The sequence below is a fragment of the Camarhynchus parvulus genome, chromosome 3 (genome assembly GCF_901933205.1).
Source record: "Camarhynchus parvulus chromosome 3, STF_HiC, whole genome shotgun sequence".
In the NCBI taxonomy this organism is placed as follows: domain Eukaryota; kingdom Metazoa; phylum Chordata; class Aves; order Passeriformes; family Thraupidae; genus Camarhynchus; species Camarhynchus parvulus.
The window spans coordinates 7,739,817-7,759,832 of record NC_044573.1 but is presented as its reverse complement, the minus strand read 5'-3'; the positions used below and the strand labels follow the sequence as shown (position 1 = coordinate 7,759,832).

The following is a 20,016-nucleotide window of genomic DNA, read 5'->3' as shown; positions in this document are numbered from 1 at the left end:
ATGAATTTAGCAGTCTTAGGCAAGCTTAAAAAATACTAATTGTGTCAGTACAAAAGGAAGGTATTGAACAGCACATAATTGAGTACTTTCAGCTCTACCCAGATGGGTGGGCCAGGAAAAGCACGTGGCCTTTTAAGTCAAGAGATTTCTGTGTGCAGTGAACTGTAGGATTGTTCCCTGTTTTATAAATGGGACCAGAGAGGTGAAGTCTGGTTTGCCTTCTCTCACCTATCAGCTTTTATGGCAATATAGCTTTGGGCAAGCTGGAAACATCTGTCAGAAGGACTATGGAAGTGGAGGAGCTTTAGAGAGTGGAGGGTGGATAGCCAGTTCCAGGAATGACCTGCCCAGCAGGAAACTGGTCCCTGCCAGCCTGTGGCCCCTGGGCCATGTGCTGGTCACACACACAGGGGTGCAGGGGAAAACTGACAGGACACAGCTTGGGACAGCACACAACAGGGACAAGTGTGGCATTCACATTCTCTGAAAAATCCCTTTGCCCAGGATTTTTCTCCTGGGAAGCTGAGAGGCCTCAGAGAAAAGGAAAACAATTCTTATCCCATTTTCTTCTCCTGTGTTGTGCTCCTTTGGAATGTGTTTGGAGATTGTTTACCCACAGGTGATTGTTTCATTGGTTTTATGTTAATTGTTTTGACTTGTTGGCCAATCAGGGCCAAGCTGTGTTGGACTCTGGAGAGAGAGCCATGAGTTTTCATTATTATCTTTTTAGCATTCAGTAAGTACCTTTTCTATATTCTTTAGTTTAGCATAGTATTCTTTAATATAACACAGTATTATAAAGTAATTAATTAGCCTTCTGAGAACATGGAGTCAAATGCATCATTCTTGCCTTCATGGGGACATTCCCAGCAAATACAATAGACAAGCTGCCTGGGAAGCTGTTGGCTCCCACCTGGAAGGGCTTAGGGAGCAGCTGCTGTTCTGCACAGCATGGCCACTGGCATATGAAAATAAGAGGAGACACTTCACCCAGTTAGGAGAGATGAATCCTCTGTGCTCTAAGTGAAGAATGTCTACATCACAGCCTAAAGCCCTCCTCAAAGCTGCCCCCTTTTCTCTTTAACCAGACTCTGACTCCATTCTTTTGTCAGGGACTAAAACAAGGCCAATGACTTCACCACAAGATCTCTCTCAGCCTGCTGTGGTTTCACCACTCTTAGAGACGAAGTCAGCCAGTTACAGTATCACAGCACCTGACAGTATTATCTTACTAGCATAGGGAGCCAGGGCGTCTCTAAGAAGGGTAGAGCACTGATACAGATAATTTAATCCTTGTTTTTATTCAGTACACCTGGCTGCAAAAGGATAAAAGCAACTATGATAAAAATAAGAATATATTAATCTACCAGATCTATTCTAATCACAGATTAGAATTCAGCTGCTATATTAAAAGGCCAGTAATTGCTTTGGAGAATCACCACAGGATATTTCAGTGGCAGAAGTGTCACAGTTAATAAATACTGTGTAGTGTTCCCCGAAGATTCTGTTGGGATTGTGTTGTGCTTACAGAGGTAAGTTTTGATCTCCAGTTTAAGCTGTGCTGCCTTGTGCTTTTTTTTTTTTTCCTAGAAGCACAGATGTTCCTTGTGTTCCTACACACCTGTGCTCAGGCTCAAAGCACAAGCTTATGAACAAGCACTACATGCACAATTCACCCTTGGGCAGGCAAAAATCAAAAAGCTGCCATTTTAGCCTTACTGTGCAGGGCTAATAGCTGCTCTCAATTTAGAAATGTTTACTTTGGAGAGGAAAAAACTGAGCAGGAGTAGTATGTTAGGCAGGATTTCACAGTACATGGTGTGGAGGCCTGACCTGGAAATGATACAGACATGAAAACTGATTTTGCATTACACAGAGTTGCTCTGCAAAAACCAACCAGTTTAAGAGTAAGGATTATCTGCATGAGGAAGTAGGCTCAGCCTCTTTCAAGCATCATACATCAATCAGCTAAAATTCACAGTGGTTAATCTTGGAGAACCTCTTATCTCCAGCACCAGGGGAACTAGAATTGCAGAAAAAAAGCTTAATGGAGTTTTTATATATGTGTCCATCTGCCATCATTTTCTAGCAACTCAGCTATGAGGAGAAATACAGGGACATAATTGAAAGTATCTTATTTGTACAGTGTTGTTTTTAATAAAAGGCAATACAAAAGGTGATGAGAGAAGGAGAGGCCATTCATGTAAGGCCTTAGGCATATAGTTAAATGTTATTTTAAAAGCATAGGAGAAAACAAAGATCTGCCTTCACTGAGCTATGTAATCTGTTTTCCAACACTAGGATAACCTAGATTTTTGCAGTGCTTATTTCCTTGGATCAAAAGGTGCCCTGTGTACACAGGGAAGGACTCATGACTCACCCTTCATGCAAGTTTCAGTTCTGAAGGCCCTTTGTGCCAGTACATCACTTTCTTGAAACAGGGAAAATTCTCAAAAAGTCATAGAATATCCTGAGTTGGAATGGACCCTCCAAGGAATGACTGAGTTCAGCTCCTGGCCCTACACAGGACAGCCCTAAAATCACCCCATGTGCCTGAGAACATGTGTGGTATTTTCTGAGACCCCCGTCATTAGAAGGAATGATGAATTTGACTTCATGTTCTTAGAAGGCTAATTTATTATTTTATGATTTATATTCTATTAAGGAATACTATACTAAACTATACTAAAGAACACAGAAAGGATACAGACAGAAGGCTAAAAGATACTAATGAAAACTCGTGACTCTCTTTTCAGAGTCCTAGACAGCTTGGCCATAATTGGCCAATAAGTAAAAACAATTCACATGTTGGATAAACAATCTCCAACTACATTCCAAAGCAGCAAAACACAGCAGAAACAAATGAGATAATACTGTTTTCCTTTTTATCTGAGGCTTTTCAGCTTCCCAGTAGAGAAATCCTGGGCAAAGGGATTTTTCAGAAAATACGACAGTAACAAACATGCTCAAGAAAGCCTTATTCACATGTCATGTTTGGGGTTTTGTTTTTTTTCTCTAAGATGGTGAGACAAGGTTGGTATTAGGGCCTGCTGTGTAGAGCAGGGTGGTGATACATGTTGTTCCTTTGGGCACCCTGATATATGGTCTCCTCAAGCCAGGTCTCATAAGCTCTTGGAGATTCATATCACACCCAAGCTACCTTAGAAGGCATAAAATCAGCAGGATGGCTTCTGTGGTGGTGTTGGAAACAGAAAAGTTTTAATAAAAGGCAAAATAACAAAACTCTTTACAGAGAAAACCTGAGCCAGGTTCAAGAGGTTCTTGCTCTTAGTAAAACACCCCACAAAAGCCATTAATTTCTTTGTTCTCTTCTTTTTCTAGTAAATTGCTCAGCAGGACTTTTTGGTTCCTATCCTTGGCTATCCTTAAGTTTGAGGTGAAATGGGCAAGATCCTATGAGGTGTCTTTTTTGCTAATCGAGCAAAGAAACTTCTGGGCTTTTTTCAGAGACAAAGGATAGGTTTGTCACTCCATCAACAGGGGGCACATTCCTATGGCACCCATTAATCTGGGTAAGTACCTTAAACAGAGGCTGTTAGCCCACTCTGCCAAGGCATTCAACTCCCTAAGTAAAGATGGAGAATGTCCCCTCCTTCCTCTCCTCTCTTAGAGCTGCACCTCAACACAAGATATCCAAGGAGAACACAATGCTGTGTACGCTCCATATCCAGGGGTGGGATTTTTTTGGCTCTGGAAGCAGCGAGGACTCACCCCTAGCAGGTTTCTGGGCACGTAGCCTTCCTTGTCATTGAGCCGTGCCCACCACCACTCGATCTCCTCCTCATCCTCGCGGCGCAGGATTGTCATGCAGTCCCCTTCCTTCATGGACAGCTCGTCATCATTCTGAGCCTCATAATCCCACAGCCCATAAATCACTCCTTTGTTCATGATCCCCATCTTCTCCTGCACTCCTGCAACATTGCAAACACAGAGCAGCTCAAGTGAGAAGGAAAGATATAAACAAAAAGGATGACGGGAGGGAAGACTCCTTTATTTTTACTGGAAGACAGTCCAGGCTAAAAAAACCAAATTTCCTACCTACTTGGCACCATGCTGCCTACTCAGAGTTGGCCCTGGAAGAAGTGGCTTTGTGAAGTTATTTCCAGCAGACAGATTTCTTCCTTAAACATGCTCAAAAAGTACAAGGCAATTGGGGAGAGCAGCACGGACTGACAAAAGATTGTATTTTTGTGTCCACACTTTCTAGACCTAAGTGATAAGCAAGAATCACTTTCTGTACTCTTAGTGCAACAGTAATCTCCTTCTGTCACAGAGAGATAGCAATACCTGCTTGGGTTGACCACCACTGTCATTCTGACGCTTGTGGTGTCATTTGCCACCTGGGTCATTTTATTTCAGAACTTTAAAGCAAGTTGCATCTCAGCCCTGAACCTGAGAGATTTGCCTGCTACTCTGCAGCTGCTTTTTGCTTATCTCAGCAGTTCTTAATTTCTGACACTATTTTTATATTTTTTCTTGTCTTAAACACTGCCTTCAGAAACTCAATTCTGTTAAATGATTTCTCGCCCAAGGTGTTTTGGAGTACACACATGCACCCTGCAGGGTTATTCAGAACTTGCTCATTTTACAGCTGTAGCCAGAGATGATACTCTTCTTTCCATACCCATTTCCTCAGCCTCTGGGCAGAAAACTGGAAAAGGTATCTTAGTTTGTACACCAGTTGATTTTCTCTTAGGTAATTATTTTAAAATACTGAATTTTACTGTGATTTTTTTTTGGTTGGTTTTGATGTTTTCAGGAACAGAGAGTACACTGCACTCTATTTCCCTTTTCATCAAAGTATCTATTACCACCTACATCTGCTCAAATCAAATTTCTTCACTTCTGCACACCAGCTCAGCACATAATATTAAATTACTTGCAGTGCATGATAAGCTCTGCTCAGAAAAACTCTTCCCTTGCTTTTGCATTTGGTACAATCAGAGGTTTGGCCAAAGCCACGCTCTGCACCCAGGGAAGGGAAGATTGAGCACTGAGCATCAAAGCAGGCAAAGAAGATTCACACAATGCATGTGGTGTCCTAAAGGGGTGTTTGTAGTCATACCAGGGTAGTGGGGCAAACAGAGCCAGCACAGGCATTCCATTTAACAAAGTGAAAATTTCCATACTTGAGTAGCATCAGACCTGTAATTTAATCGATGCTAAAGGATGATTGGTTTTATTTAAACCTACCTGTACCTCTTACTTGATATTGGACATCATTTGCAACAAAAAAGATGAGGTGAAACAATGAATTACACCAGGGTTTATTAGCTCAATAATGAGTTTAGAGGGCCAGGTTTTAGTGCAGTTCTGGAAACAGATACACATTCCCAAACTTCTTTTACAGAAGCACTTTTAGGCAGGGAATAATTTCTTACAGTAACTACAGGCAAGCAGAACCAGTCTTAGCAATAAGACTTATTTCTGATGAAACAATAAGGAACTTTGGTAGCTGAACAATCAATACCATCAAGAGATAGTTTCAGTGGTTTTAATCTGGAAAAACTGGCCAAACTTAATAGGCCAAACCCTTACAGTCCTTTCAGGACCCAGCAAAAAGTATCTCATAACACAAGAAGATCCCAAACCCAACAAAAAACAGAGTATCAAGTGAAATCATTGGATGGCAAGTCATAAAAACCCCCACAAACAAAAAGAATTGATTTCTTCATGCTGTATATAATGAGGCAATGGACCTCCTTTCCACAGGATCTCATGGGCCGTTTATCTGAATCGAAGAATTAGACAAATTCCTGAAAGAAATCCCTCAAGAGCTGTTCAACACAAATATAACATCTCTTAATTCATGTCCGAGTTAAAACCAGTTTAAAATATTAGACAAGTATTTTTTTATCTAATCCTACAACCTTCCTTGGGTATTTGGTGTTGATGACCTCCCTCAGAGTCTGGATACAAAACCAAATGGAATTTTGCTTAGCCTACAATTTTTGATGCCACTTAAAAAGGCTTCCTCCCTTTACAAAGAAAACTACATATTTGGCACCAAAGACACAGTTTTCAAGCTTAGTGAGGACAGCTGGACAGACTGTTTTGAAATCTCCTGGCTTAGGAGCAGCTTAGAGAAACTCAGCTCTCGGCTGTGCCACAAAAGCAGAAAGGCAGTTTTACAGCTTTTTCTGCTGTGTTACATTGCTGTTACTCTAACCTCTTGCAGAGAGATGACACACCAGCTGGTGTGTGCCTAGGGGACATGAGCTGCATACAAAACAGAGAAAAGTAATTTAAAACCTCATTACACACAAAACATACAGTAAAGTAATGTAAAACCTCACTGCCTAAGACTCATCACACCCTAGGGGGAATTCATTTTCTCCATTCAAAGATAGTATCTCTGTAGCCTTACTATTTGAATAAAATCTAAACTTAATATGGGATTTCTTTTTAAATGCAAGAAAAAAGTCAGGAAGGTAAAGTCAAACTCAGTGCTCACTAACATCCATCAAGGCAGGACCTTGGCAATACCTTTTCTGCTTCTAAGGTGCGCATTAGGAAATACCCATTTCAAGACACCAGGTAACAGCTACAAACTGCCCACTGACATATCCATACCACTTTTGTTTTCATGTAAAGGAGTTCCATGTGGCAAGATTCACCTGAGTGGTGCATCTGTCAGTGCACCTGTTTCAGTCAAAGCTTTTAATATAAAGAAACCTCCTGTTACTCAGCTCTCCTCCACAGGGTCAGTATTACAAAGTTAATCTCGATGAAACTCAGGAAGCTGCTGAAGCTGGTGAAAACCCCTCTCTTTCCAAGAGGCACAGGCACCTAACCTGAGTGTGCAACTCACCCCTCCTCATGCACCAATGAAGTGAGAGGTGGCAGGGTGTCAGAACCCAGAACATTCCTCTGGCTGCCCTGGAGGACTCCAGACCCTGGCACGGAGTCAAAGACACCTGTGCCTTCGATTTTAGCCCATGGAAAAAATTACCAACTTTCATTCAGTGAAGATTTACAAGCCACAAGGGTTTGAGTAGAATGTTAGTGAATTTATCACAGGGTTAAAATGTAGAATTTTGGGGGGATTTAGAATGGGGGTTCAAGAGGCAAGATAGAGAAATCTGGGCATGTCCTGCCCTTCTTCTTCTTCTTGTCCTCCACCTTCTGCTGTGATGGTGACACTTCTGGATTGGTTTAGGGTAGAGACAGACTGTCTAACATAGGTGATAGGTATTGGAAAATTATTGTAAATAAAGTACATGTAGTTCTTGGTATAAAAAGATAACACCACCCCCAAGGGTGGTCAGTGTGCCTCAACCCAACCTGCTGGACAGACCTCAGTGGGTCAGAAAGAATGTAATAGATAAGAGAAAATAAACAACCTTGAAAACCAGAGCTGAGGAATCTCAACTTCTTCCTTGATCATGGGGCTGGCAAAAAAGACTTTTTAATCCCTCAGGAGCCATTCCAGCAAGACAAAACCCGAGAGCAGGGGAGCCCCAGGGGTGCTGCAGGGCTCAGGATGGCACTCACCATACAGGAACTGGGAGCACTGTGTGTAGCCCTCCTCCATCTCCTCGCACTTGTCCGCAGCCGTCTGCATGTCGCTGTAGGTCATGGCAAACACAGCTGCCCCCGACTCCACCAGGAACTTGCACACCTGCACGTTATTGCAGGATGCTGCACAGTGCAGAGGGGTCCTGCAAGGCAAGCACAGAAGGATGGCACTTCACTCCCACTGCTCACAGAGCCCTGGGAGCAAACAGCATCCAAGCCTGCAGGACTTGGGCAATCAGCCCTGCCCAGCACAACACCTAACTCAGCACGTCAAGAGCAATCACTTTTCACAGGAACAGGAGCTACTGAGAGTTGCTTGAGCCCTAAAGCTAAGTTTCCATACAGATTTCCAGTCATTCTACCTTTCTGTAATCCATTAACATTTTAGGAACATTCATTAAGGCACTAAAAATTCAACAATTAATCAATACTGAAAACCCACCCAGAAATCTTCCTGACATCATGCCTCTTACAATCTAGATAATTACTTCGAGATTTGACTTTGTGACAAGTGCATGTAATTGTGATAACCCCTCAGACTGAGGGAGCACAAACATCTTTATTCAGTTTTAGGCCTCAAGCACTTCTGTTATAGGCAGAAGTAACAGTAAAATCACTACCCCCTGCACTAGCCTTCCATAAATAATCTCCCTAGTTATTTGTAAAAAAGATTTGTAACACATCATCGCTGCAAGCTTGTTTGAAGGTTATGGTTTTCCACTTTATTTTGGTTTTAAGTTGGCTGATTATTGGACAAAGAACTGGGGAGAGTTTGCAGGGCCAGATACTGCTCCAGAGCATGAGTAAGTTATAGGTTATCTCACAGAGGATATTCAGCATAAAGCTCATTATAAGCGGTCTTCAATATCTCAAAGAAACAGAGCAATTTCCTGACAACTGTGTCCACCCCTACAATGGTTTTTTCACACATGGAATATTGTTTTAATTTCCCTATTTTCCCATCTGCACAGTACCATATGATACCCCACAAAGAACTGCTGTTGCTCTACTTTGGAAAGAAAACTCATTGCCAGCTCCACAGGAGAAAAGCAAGGGACATTGTGAGGGACCTACAGCAGCTCCCAAGTCCTGACTCTAGTGGAGAACATCCATAAGGAGGCACTTAATGAAAGTCTCACCATCCATCACTGTCTGCAGCATTCACATTCACGCCAAACTGCACCAGGAACTTCACAATTTCCGTGTGCCCGGCACACACAGCGTTGTGCAGAGCAGTAATTCCTTCATCATTGGGCATGCTAGGATCTTCCACCTGGCCAGCCAGAAAGGAACAATCACATTCAGGTGAAACTCTCTGGAATAAACATCTCTTCTCATACAAAAATTACTTGTATTATTATGAAATATGAATTTGTGATGTATTTCTAGGAAGGACATGAGCAAGAAGACTAATTCACTACCAACTTTGCACCAAGATTCATATTTAAGCTTGCAGTCTCCCTTTAACAGTGTGGTTCAGAGAAACAGGATCTTGATAACTTACTAAAAGTACTGTCAATAAATTTCTGATCTATGTTTATTTAACTGTGAGCAAAGTTCACATGGATTTTGCCTACCAAATTATCTGGTAACATGCCAGACAGGGAATGAAACACTACATTAAAAAATGAGAAAAAGTTGTCCTGAAAATTTATAGTCTTGATGCTAAAAATCCACTGTGGATTTAACACACTTAAAATCAGCCTCCAAGTATGACCACTTAGAACCTGTCAGGATTTCATCTCCTCAAGAACAGATCTAGGTTCTGCACTAGTCCAGAAAAGCTATGACTTCCCAGTTTCAACCAGCATTGCAATTCCTTGTCCTACAAATTAGCATTTGTACCTCATAAATTATTCTCTGCACGAGGTCAAACTCCCCCTCCAAAGATGAATCCAGAAGCAATGCCAAGGGATTGAATTTCACTCTCATTCCATGGCCAATCCTTTCGGAGCCAGTCTTACGCAAGTTTGTCCTTTTCCCCTGTGAAAAGGTGACACAAGTTACAGGCACTTTTTTCCTGGAAAGATGATGAATGCAAAAGTGCTTATTTGGGAATGACAGCAGAAATGATTAACTAGAAAAGTGTCTAATAGGAAATTTATAGTATTTTTTACCAATCCCCAAACATGTTGTGAATATATTAGATTAAGCATGTTATGACAGATCTCTGCCTTTATCTCTGGACAAGGTCATTGTTCAGCTCTCATACAGAAGTTACTTTGATCAAACACCAACAAAGTAGCAAAACTACCAGAGACCAGGAAAAGATGCTTGTTTGTTTGTTTTTGAACAATTTCACCATTAACTCTCATAGCTGTTAGACAAACCAAGCAGCACACTCCACAAAGTACACTAATGTAAGCGCTGATCTAAAGTTCCTAACATTTTTGCAAGTATACCAGAGGTTAGCAGGAGCAAACAGTGATGGAAAATGGTTTTGGGAAAATACAGAACTGAGTATAGAATTGCTCTAGATTCTGCCACTGATTCCCAAGTATTTCTATAGCTGAGTCTGTACCCACTGCTTTAGGGAACACACTCACATTAGCTCAGCGCTCGCCCAGCTGCCTGGGCAGCAGCAATAAGACCATTCACGAGGGTATGTAAATTTCTGACAGATGTCCAGGCAAAGATGAATAGAACTGACTCATATTCTGCAAGAGCAGGCATGTGGAGATATTTAAGTAGAGATTCCCATGAAAATGCTCTTCTGCCTGTAGATTTGTATGTAATATCAAAAGTAGTGGCTTTTCCAAGAGTGAGCCTGGCAGAACAACCCACAGATTTAAATATGAAATCAAGAAGTTGGGCTGGTTTCTTCCCATCATTGCAGAATTACTACAAAACCAAGCAGAAGTGAGTTCTCACAAGTCAGGAAATCCTACCATTCAAGTTTCCTTGTAAAAGGGAGCAAGAACAAAATCTTTAAAGCATGAACACATGAAATGTCTACTCCATGCACAAATTACAAGGTTAAAAAGCCCGTTTAAATGTTTAAACTCCTCTGCACTGAAGTGATAGAGGAAAAAACCACTTTCATGTATCAGGCAACTGTTATCAAAACTCTACTCTTGATAGGTTTTTAAAGCATGTCTTTGAGAAACCAAAAACATTAAGCATTTTTGTTCTGAAACAGAGAGATAACATCATACCTCACAGAGATACAAACTTGCAAAATAAAATAGTAAAAATGCTGCCTCCTCCCAGCCCCAAGAGACTCCATTTTGATGCAACTTGAGAGTAGGCTGATGGTAAATCAGATTACAAAGAAGTTCAGGAAACATTCAGTAGAAAAAGTACAAACAGCTGATATCTACAAATGAGTTTCTTAGATAAAAACTAAAGAAGTCTGTTCCTACGTATTTTTCAAGAAAGGCACTGTCAGATAAACAAATGCAATCCAGGATTAAGAAAATTAGTCCCCAGCTCATGCTAGCAATAGTGGGAAATGCTTGTGAAATCTGTATCTGTACCTAAAGGAAAAAAAATCAGCTTTGATTTTTCTTTAAAAGGAAGTAAAATCTGAGTGTAGCCAGACTTCTAGAAGGAAGGATTCTTTACAGCTCTGTAGAGTTTTACTATTTGTGTATTCCATTTGAAACTTTTCATTATGTCATTAATTCTAGGGACAAGAGAGACTTTTCATTACTGTCTGGAGATAAGAGCATCACACAAACAGAACAGACACCAACAGAGAGACTTCTAGACTGTGTGACTGTTCTCCCACATCTGCATGAGCTCTACAACACAAAGCACAGGATTTATGGCAGCACTTGGGATGATTTATTGACAGGGCACCCCCGTTGTAAGCTAATACTTACAGGAGGCAAGGAAAACTGTCCAGTAACTTCAGGAGGCCTCATATTGAATGAGTCCTCTCCCAAACTCTCTGGTTCCCCTGATGGATAGGGAGGTGGTGGGTATGGAGGATATTCTTCCATGTACACCTCCAGTGGCAGTGGAGCTTCTAGGTTTGGCTCTTCTGGCTTGGGCTGCGTGAGTTCATCGCTGTCTGACACAGCTTCAGGTACAGGCTCCAAAGGCACAGGGGCAAGAGCAGCTTCACTCTGCTCTGCTGCTGTGCTTTCTGTCTCCTCAGCAATAGCCACTTCTGGCATGGAAGCAGCCGTTTCCTTTTCTGCCTCCGTGCTTAGATAAGGATTTGGGATTTCCACTGGGCTTTCAGGACTGGCAGCCGATGCTGTCTGCTTGGAGGGATGCGAGGGAGCTGAGATAGTCTCCATTGCAGCCAGAGTGGTCCTCTGATAGAGCAGCTTCTGGATGTTGGGGCCATTGGGCCCCTCAGGCTCAGTGATGGAGCTGCGTTTCTTCAGTGGCCGGGGCGCGTTGGAGAGCTTCTTGCGCAGCGCCTCCAGGTCGGCGTCGCTCTGGTTGCGGTAGGGGTTGGACAGGAAGGGCAGCAGCTTGGTGGGGCTCAGGGGACGGGGGATCCTCTCTGGTTCATGGTTCTCATGAGCAGAAGCTGCTGTTTCCATCTCTGGCTCTGGGCTGCCTGGCTTGCCCTGGAGGTTGGAGTAGACGTTGTCCGTCTGCGGCAGCTGGTTCTGCAATCCAGCTCCTGCCATCACAGGCTTGCCGTACACTGTGGAGCAGGTCAGAGAGGGGTCAAGGGGAAACAAGGTTGGGTATTTGATCAACAACAAATACTCAAGAGAACAAAACTCAATACTCAACAGATGTTCAAGAGAACAATAAAGAAAGGTGAATCAGGTTGTGTATTCTTTATGTAGAGCAAAGAAGCAGAAGACAAAAAACTGAACAGAACCAATCTGGTAAGCAGATCTACCATTAGTTATCTTGCAAACCCAAGACACACATTCTGCACTTCTTGTTAACACTCTTACACAGCATGGAAGATCCACCCAAGATTCTTACACTGCCCTCACCCACTTAACTCTCCTGACGAACAGCTTCATACCCAGAGACCAGGTGGAAAGAACATCCATCTGAGGTTTATCAGACAGAAGAGAGGGAGAGAGCCACATGCTTACCACTTTGGGAAGTGTGGTCCCTCTGGTCTGTGCCCTTGTCAAAGCACTCTGCACTGCCTGCTGGAAGTTCTTCCCAGGAGTCTGCTGTTGGGTGTACATGCTGTAAATGGAACTGGCAGCCACAGTCTGAGGCTTTCGAAATGGTGGCAGCGAAGTCTCTTTGGATGGCTGGGGAGTAAAAGGTCTCACAGCTGCTGCTGGGGGACTCTCCTGTTTGGAGGAAGGAAGAATTTGATCCTGGCTAGAGGAAGAACCTGCAGGAGGTACTGAAATTCTTTGCTGTATCTGCTGAGAAGGATGAGAAGGCTGCTGTACCACTGGTTTTTGCTTGTTCCCCACAGCTGTAATAGCCAAAGGCAGCTTCTGCAGGTTTCCATCCAGCTTTGTATCAGCAGGTTGAAGGTGACTGGCTTGACCAAAGTAAGGCAAGTTTATCTGTTTTGGTTTAGTGGGGACAGGTGGTGGCACCTTGGTTACATTTTTATTGGTTGTCTGAAACACAAAAAAAATTCATTAAGATAAAACAGTAAAACATGATTTAGGAGTTCTGCTATGAAGGACCAAAGAGCCTCAAAGTATGACACAGTATCTTATGTCTACTACTGCTGTAAATAAGGCTTACAGCATCAATGTTGTAATAAGGTTTACAACAGGAAGAAACTGCTTGAAACATTTTGTCATCACTGATGTTTTTAAATACTTTGAGCCTATTCTCTTTAATTCTTCTGTAACAGCTATGTCTAAAACAGGAGCAATGACAGAGCAGAGTAATTTCTCCAGAGATATCAGACACTCAGTTGGCAAGAGGCTGCTCTCCAACAAAGCACCTGTCATCCCCAGTTGTAGGCTAGTGTACCTCTATCTGATCAAACTCTGTCCTCATGCCAAAATCGAGGTGGCAAGTTTTACTGCTGTCAAACATCTGAAGGACACTGTTGCATTGAAGAGTGAAAAAGGTACCTAGATGATTTTGAAAAAAACCCCAAACTTGTATATTTGGGGGAATAAATACACACTTGTACAAGTAATACAGCCATAGATTCCCACCACAGTGACTGCAGAGAATCATTTGGAGTTACCAACTGCCATTAAAAGCCTAAGAGGTTTTTTTTCTCAGAAGCAGTCTTTAAAAAGCTGACCTCACTACTTCTAATGTGGCTGGCAGAGAGCTCTGAGAAGAGCTGTGGGTAAGGCCTGGCAGATGGAAAGCAGCAGCCAGGGCTCCCTGCATACCTGTGCCTCCCTCAGGAGATCCTCGCTGCTCTGGTTCTTCCTCAGCGTGCCCAGCCCAGCAGACTGCTCCACAGAGTCAAACATGGAGAATGGACGCACCTTCTTCTCTCTGTCTCGTAAAAGAGCCTCTCCTTCAGCTGCTGTTGAAGAGAGAGGAGACAACTTTCAAAAGGGATGGCACAACTGTAGGGGTGAGAGTCCTGCTGTGCGGCCGCGTTTCTCCTCACAGAGAAATGCAAGGCACAACTTCCCAAAGATATTTCTAGGATTCACATTCTCTGAACCTCAGAGAAAGAAAAAACAATTCTTAGCTCACTTACTGCTCCTGTGTTTTGGAACGAGTGGAATGCACTGAGGAAGGTTATTTACCTGAAGGAATTTGCTTGATTGGATTCTGGTGTGTTTTGATTCACTGACCAATTGAATCCATGTGTGTGTGTCGGCTGACAGTCACAAGATTCTGGGCAGTTGAGTGCTTGGCAGATTCAGTGTAATATAGTGTAATATAATATAGAATAATATAGTATAATAAAGCAATTAATTAGCCTTCTGATAAGATGGAGTCCTCCTCATCATTTCTCCTCATCATCAGGGTTGTCCTGCTTTCCTATACTGCTGTGTGCAGTATTTACCAGAGTGTATGCAGGGGATGCTTTTTGCATCCTATCTCTGCACTAAGGGCCCCTGGGCCTGTCAAATGCTGTATTATGCAAATTCAACAGAAGCATGTAAGAAGGAACTAGGATTTTCTTCACCACCTGATGTAAGTTGTGAGTTTGGTTTCTTTCTTCTTAAAAACCCTGCAACACCATAGCAAAGTGTGGGAATCACATTCTCTGAACCTGAGACAACCAGTGAGAGAAGCAGAGAAAAGAATGATCAAAACAACTCTTCTCTCATTCACTGCTCCTGTGCTGTGCCAAAGGAGAATGCAATATGGAGATTGTTTACCCAGAGTGATGGCGTTTTGTTTCCTTGGCCTATCAGGGCCAAGTGTGTGTGCAGACTGTCAGTCAGCAGATGGTCACGAGATTCTGGGCAGTTGAGTTGAGTTGGGTGCTTGTGCAGAATCAGTTTAGATGAAATGTAATATAATATAGAATAATATAGTATAATAAAGTAATTCATTAGCCTTCCATGGGGTTGCCTTGTGTTTCCGACAGCAAAGCAATGGCAATGTTCTTCGGTATATTTTTGTGCTTTCAAATGAATTCTCAATTATTTACTGAGGCATTTAGAAGAGAGGTATCATCAATTAGATTCTCCAAATTTTAAGATTAGCCAAGCACACAAGAACATACCTTGTCCTTCATTTGTAACAATTCCTTTTCCTGAAGTCAAGGTTGATCCTTGATTAATATGATTGTCTGTATTTGAACTACCCCAGTCAGGAGCAGATGGGGAAGGTTTTGCATTGGGGACCACAGAACCTAGGGAGAGATTAAGTGGAACAGATTAAGCTAGAATATTAGTTTTTATTGATTTATTACAATATTTTATTGACTTATTACAATAGGTTTTTTTTCTGTAAGAGTCAGGTCTAGCCAATGTAAAAGTATCACATAGAGGTTAACAGCTATAAAACCTATCATTAGAGATTTTAATTTGTTTCAAAAAGAGAATGCAAATGAAGTTCAAGAACTACCACCAAAAGCAGCAGCAAAACTCTTTGCTATAGCACACATCTGCATTTAAAGCATTCAAAAAAGAAACTTCTCTAGATTGGCTTCTTTTCAGTTAGTAGGAAACTTTCCTTGAGTATCTGTGCTAAAAGTGATACAATGTTAAGTATTAAAATGATATATTGTGCAAAGAAAAACATGATGCTTTAAAGCATAGACAGATTCTGCCAGGGATAACCAAAACAGGAGAAAATTCATCTGTGTGTTTAATGTGCATACAGGGTCTGCATTAAAGATCTATGATCTTTACATTCACTGGAGTAGAGATCTGCAAAAACCACTAAGAAAATGCTTGCAATCTCCTATTAAGTATTTCACCAAATTTTCTCTACTAAATTCTAAGTAACCTAAGTAATGTTAAATTCAAACAGCAGCAGAAAATTTCATTCTGACAAAGTACCAAAAACTCTCTTTAGGAAAGCAGTCCTTTTATCCAAATGCTAAAAAATAAGTGATATTTTAGTTCAAATAGCTAACCACCATGCATTCCTCTAGCAAAAATTCATATTTTGTGTGGTCTAGAGCTTAAATTCCACTCCAAAAGTTCTAGGATGAGCAAACCAAATTAAAAAAACAATCCTCCATTCTCCAATACAGCAAGAGACACTTGGAACTGCTTTTGTGCAACGTTCACTGCAGTATCTGCCAGAATTGGATATGGAGGAAGGGAGATAGAAAATAAACAGAACTATTCTGCAAGCTCAGTCTCCACTTCTTGCTTCAGTGTTTCACTTCTCTCCCAGCTGAAAAGGAAATCTTCTCCCAGGACAGCACAGAAGAGAGATTTACAACTCTCTAAAAGTTTCTTTAGACTTCTCTTGCTGAACTGAACTGTCTCTCAGAGGAGAAAGCCACAGAGAGAAGCCAACAAATCTCCATTAACTCTCCAAGGAGGAGAGGCCAAACCTCACTCTCCAGCAAGTCAGTAACTTCACTGCTATTTCTGTGCTCCAAGCAATCGCCACCTTTGCGAAATTTGTCATGTTGGTTAATCCTTCACATGTGTCATTTCCAAAATGCTCAATCAGAAAACTTGGCACTGCCAGTTTTTAAATCCAGGCACCAGGCATGTACTAGAATTGCCTCTACAAAACTCAAAACATGCTGTTGGATAGCTCTTAGGAGAACTTTAAAATAAATAATTATAGAAAATAGAAATTATAGAAAAGTCCTCCTCTAGGAGGACTCAAAGTGCTCACTGAGAGATTTACTTCATTTTTAACATTGAATCACAGAACCTCAGTGCTTCTAAAATATATTCACTGGTGCAGAAAACATGGCAAGTAGCAATACTGGCATCTCAAATAACACTTTGCTTTTAAAAAGACAAAGCATCAAAACAGAGCTGTGAGGTAAGGAAACAAAACACGTCTGGACAAAAAAATATTAATTGTAAGCTATTACCTGCAGGAGCTTTAACTTGTGAACTGTTCCCAGCTCTCATATTGGGCAGTGTTTGTGTTTTCAGTGGCCCATCAGGTACCTGCAGAGCTTGTGTCCCATCTGAAAATGCTGGCTTCACCAAGAGCTCAGGTCTGGAAGCAATACGTGGCATAGTAGAGGACTGGATATAAGGACCTACTGCTGCCACTCGGCTTGGAGCAGAAGCCACTGGCTGTGGTAAATTCCCATCTGAAGAAACCTTGGCGGGGAAAAAAGGAAATATAAAGAATTTTATTCTACAGTATCCATTCACAGAGTTTAAAAAATAAGTAGAAAAGAACAGAGCAAGTAGCAAATGACATTCCAATATCAAAAGTGCTTTTTTGAAACAGCTCTGAGAATTATAAAGCTGAGGTGGTAATAGGAAAAAAATAATCTAAAGTAGAATTCCACAACAACATAAGACCTCTTGTCTGTAAAGAGTAAGTAGGTTAACACTAATGTACCATGAAAAGGACTTTAATAATACAAGACTTCCACTACATATGGATAAAGACAACAAGTCTAGCATCTCCACAGCCTTCCCCCCAAGCAAGTCTTTACTTCAGGCTGTAGAGACAAGACACAGAATTAATGTTTTAGTTATGAAATAGCCCCCACTTACTGGTACATTCTCTTTCTGTTGCAGAGCTGCCTTTTTCTTCCAGAGCCGCTCGCGCAGCTCATTAACACGCTTGTCCATGACTGCCACCTCCAAGTTGCGCTTGTTCAAACACTCCCTCTGTTGCTGCAGCTTGGCATTCTGCTCCTGGTTCAGTTTGTTCCTCAACTGAATAAATTCACAAAGCAGTGGGGGAGGAGGGGAAAACAACCAAAATAAAAACAAATTCACTTTCACGATCCAGGACAGGAAACAGTTGGAAAGAGAAAAGCCTTCTAAAAAGTCAAGTCATGTTTTCCCTCCGGAGAAAACTTTGGTTAGACTCCAAATCTTGCAGAAAGGAAAGGTACAGACAGTGTGCTCCTTCCCCTCTTTACCTTAAACCCAGCACAACTATCCAGCATGCAGGCTGTCACGCAACACACAGCCCTGGCAGGAACAGGAGCAACGGGATTTCTTTCCAACAAGGTAAGAAACAACCCAACCAACTTTAAGCCCAGAAGAGTTGAGGGTCCCAGGCTGGCCCCCCATTACCTGCAGCTCCTTGTAGAGGCGGTCGAGCTCAGCTACAGCCGACTGGTTGTCATGGTAACCATCAATCCTGCCGTTCTTCAGCATCTCCAGTTGCCTGGTGAGCTCCTCCACTTTGGACACGGCCAGCACCAGCTCGCGCTGCTTTTGCTGGAACAGGCTGTTCATCTGTTCAATCTCCTCCACTGCAAAGAAGGGCAGAGCACAATAGCTGCCCTGAGAACCAGCCCAGCGTGGGCTGCTTCCAAGGCAGCACTTAAGGAGGCAGAGCAGGGCTGCTCAGCCAAAGCCACTGCCCTGTCACACCAGCTCTTCCTCTGAGCTCTGGCAAATGCAGGCTCACTAGAATGGTTATGGAAATTTGGTCTACTTAGAGAGAGCACTGACAGAGAGAGAAAGAGAATTTTTTTTTCAAGACTTTCTGAAGTATTGAAATAAACAAAACCACAATGCCAGACTGAATTCATCTGGAGAAGCCTAAATCCACTGAATGCTGAATTCAGCAGGAAGATACTCACTAAACCACAAGGCATATTTATGATACTTGGAACTCTGAATTCAGGTCATAAGAATCAGTGACAAAACACCCAAGTTGTCACATGGGTGACAAAGACTTCAGAGAGCTTTTTCGGGTCTATTACAAACATCTGTCATCAGCTGCTCCCACTACTGAAACTGTTCTATTGTAGAATGAAGTTTAAGGAATCACTTAGAATTCAAGCAAGTACCAAAATCAGACCTGCTGGGGATGGTGCAGGAAAAGAGATTCACATGCTCCAAGATCTTGTATTATTCTACCATCCTTCCAAGCCTTAAAACATGCATTTCTTTTGTGCAACAGAACCCAAGCAGAAAAGGGATTTTCCAACAGAAAAACACTTTTGCTTCATCTGTCAACCAAAATGCTTCCTACTAAAACAATGTATTCATGTTTTCAGTCGAGACAGGCTGGAAATAACAAGTTCTGCACCGCAGAGAGCATGAAAAGGTAGGCAGAAGAATAAATATTTATTTCAGACTTAATGTTGTATCAACACACTGAACTTTAAGCACCCAACCAGTACCATAGCAAGTGAGACCCTGTCAGATTCACATAACTAAAAAGCAAATATGCAGCTAATTTGGCCATTAGTTACCTCTTGCATAGAAGGTAACTTGGGTACCAGGCTAAGCTTTGTTAAAGCCAAGAAAATAACACTCCAAATGTGTAGGATATTGACATGCAGGATGGAAAAAGTTACTGTGGTGCACAAAGGTATTCAAGTAAGGAAAAAAGTACACTGTAATTAAAGAGCAGACATGCTAGGCTCAAAATACAGGGTGCTCTTACAGGATGTTTTAAAATATAGTAAGAAAATATATTTTGTTCTAGGTCAGCCATGCGTTCCCTTGGTAAATAAAAGATGTGAAATTGTTAAGATTACCATCTCCTGGAATGCTGTAAATAACTCCTCTGACTCACTGAAAATCATCAGAATTTTTTGACTTCTAAGAACTGCATTTCATGAAAAATCCCAGGCTACCTTCCCCTAAGCAGCAACTCACCTAATTTCCCATTGCTGAGTCTTTTTTGCTCCACATGACCTTTCAGTGCTCTCACTTTCTTAAGTCTGGCTTCTTGATTCTCAGCAATTTCCTTTAATCTCTTCAGTTTTTCCTGTTCAGCAGCTTGCTGTTGCTGGCGCTGATCTTGCTGCTTCAGGAATTTCAGGCGCTGCTCCTGCAGTCAAGGCAAAGATTTTGAAGTCTAAGAAAAATTTAAGCATTCCTCTTCCAAGACATTTACCAATTTGTTTTAATCACTACTCAGCTCTTGAGCTACATTTCTTCCTCTCCACCTTCTCCATGCTGTTTGTACTTTACATATCTCTGTCATATTTCATTATATCACATATATCATTATATCACATATATCATTATATCACATTTTAAACAACTAAGTCGTGCTGGAAAATATTAGACATTCTTTATG

At 41.8% G+C, this 20,016-nt stretch overlaps 1 protein-coding gene across 1 annotated transcript in view; it reads right to left on the bottom strand.

Annotated features, from left to right (window-relative positions):
* The window catches only part of TP53BP2 (tumor protein p53 binding protein 2), a 58,034-nt gene that overhangs the window by 1,971 nt on the left and 36,047 nt on the right, over positions 1–20,016 (bottom strand). The window contains exons 6-17 of the mRNA XM_030944377.1: positions 19,590–19,764; positions 18,048–18,229; positions 17,517–17,681; positions 16,874–17,111; positions 15,089–15,217; positions 13,788–13,927; positions 12,551–13,046; positions 11,364–12,145; positions 9,385–9,522; positions 8,679–8,812; positions 7,516–7,682; positions 3,733–3,932 (exon numbers count right to left, since the gene is read on the bottom strand). Coding sequence (XP_030800237.1) covers positions 3,733–3,932; positions 7,516–7,682; positions 8,679–8,812; positions 9,385–9,522; positions 11,364–12,145; positions 12,551–13,046; positions 13,788–13,927; positions 15,089–15,217; positions 16,874–17,111; positions 17,517–17,681; positions 18,048–18,229; positions 19,590–19,764 — 2,946 coding nt within the window. The remainder of the gene's footprint in view (positions 1–3,732; positions 3,933–7,515; positions 7,683–8,678; positions 8,813–9,384; positions 9,523–11,363; positions 12,146–12,550; positions 13,047–13,787; positions 13,928–15,088; positions 15,218–16,873; positions 17,112–17,516; positions 17,682–18,047; positions 18,230–19,589; positions 19,765–20,016) is intronic.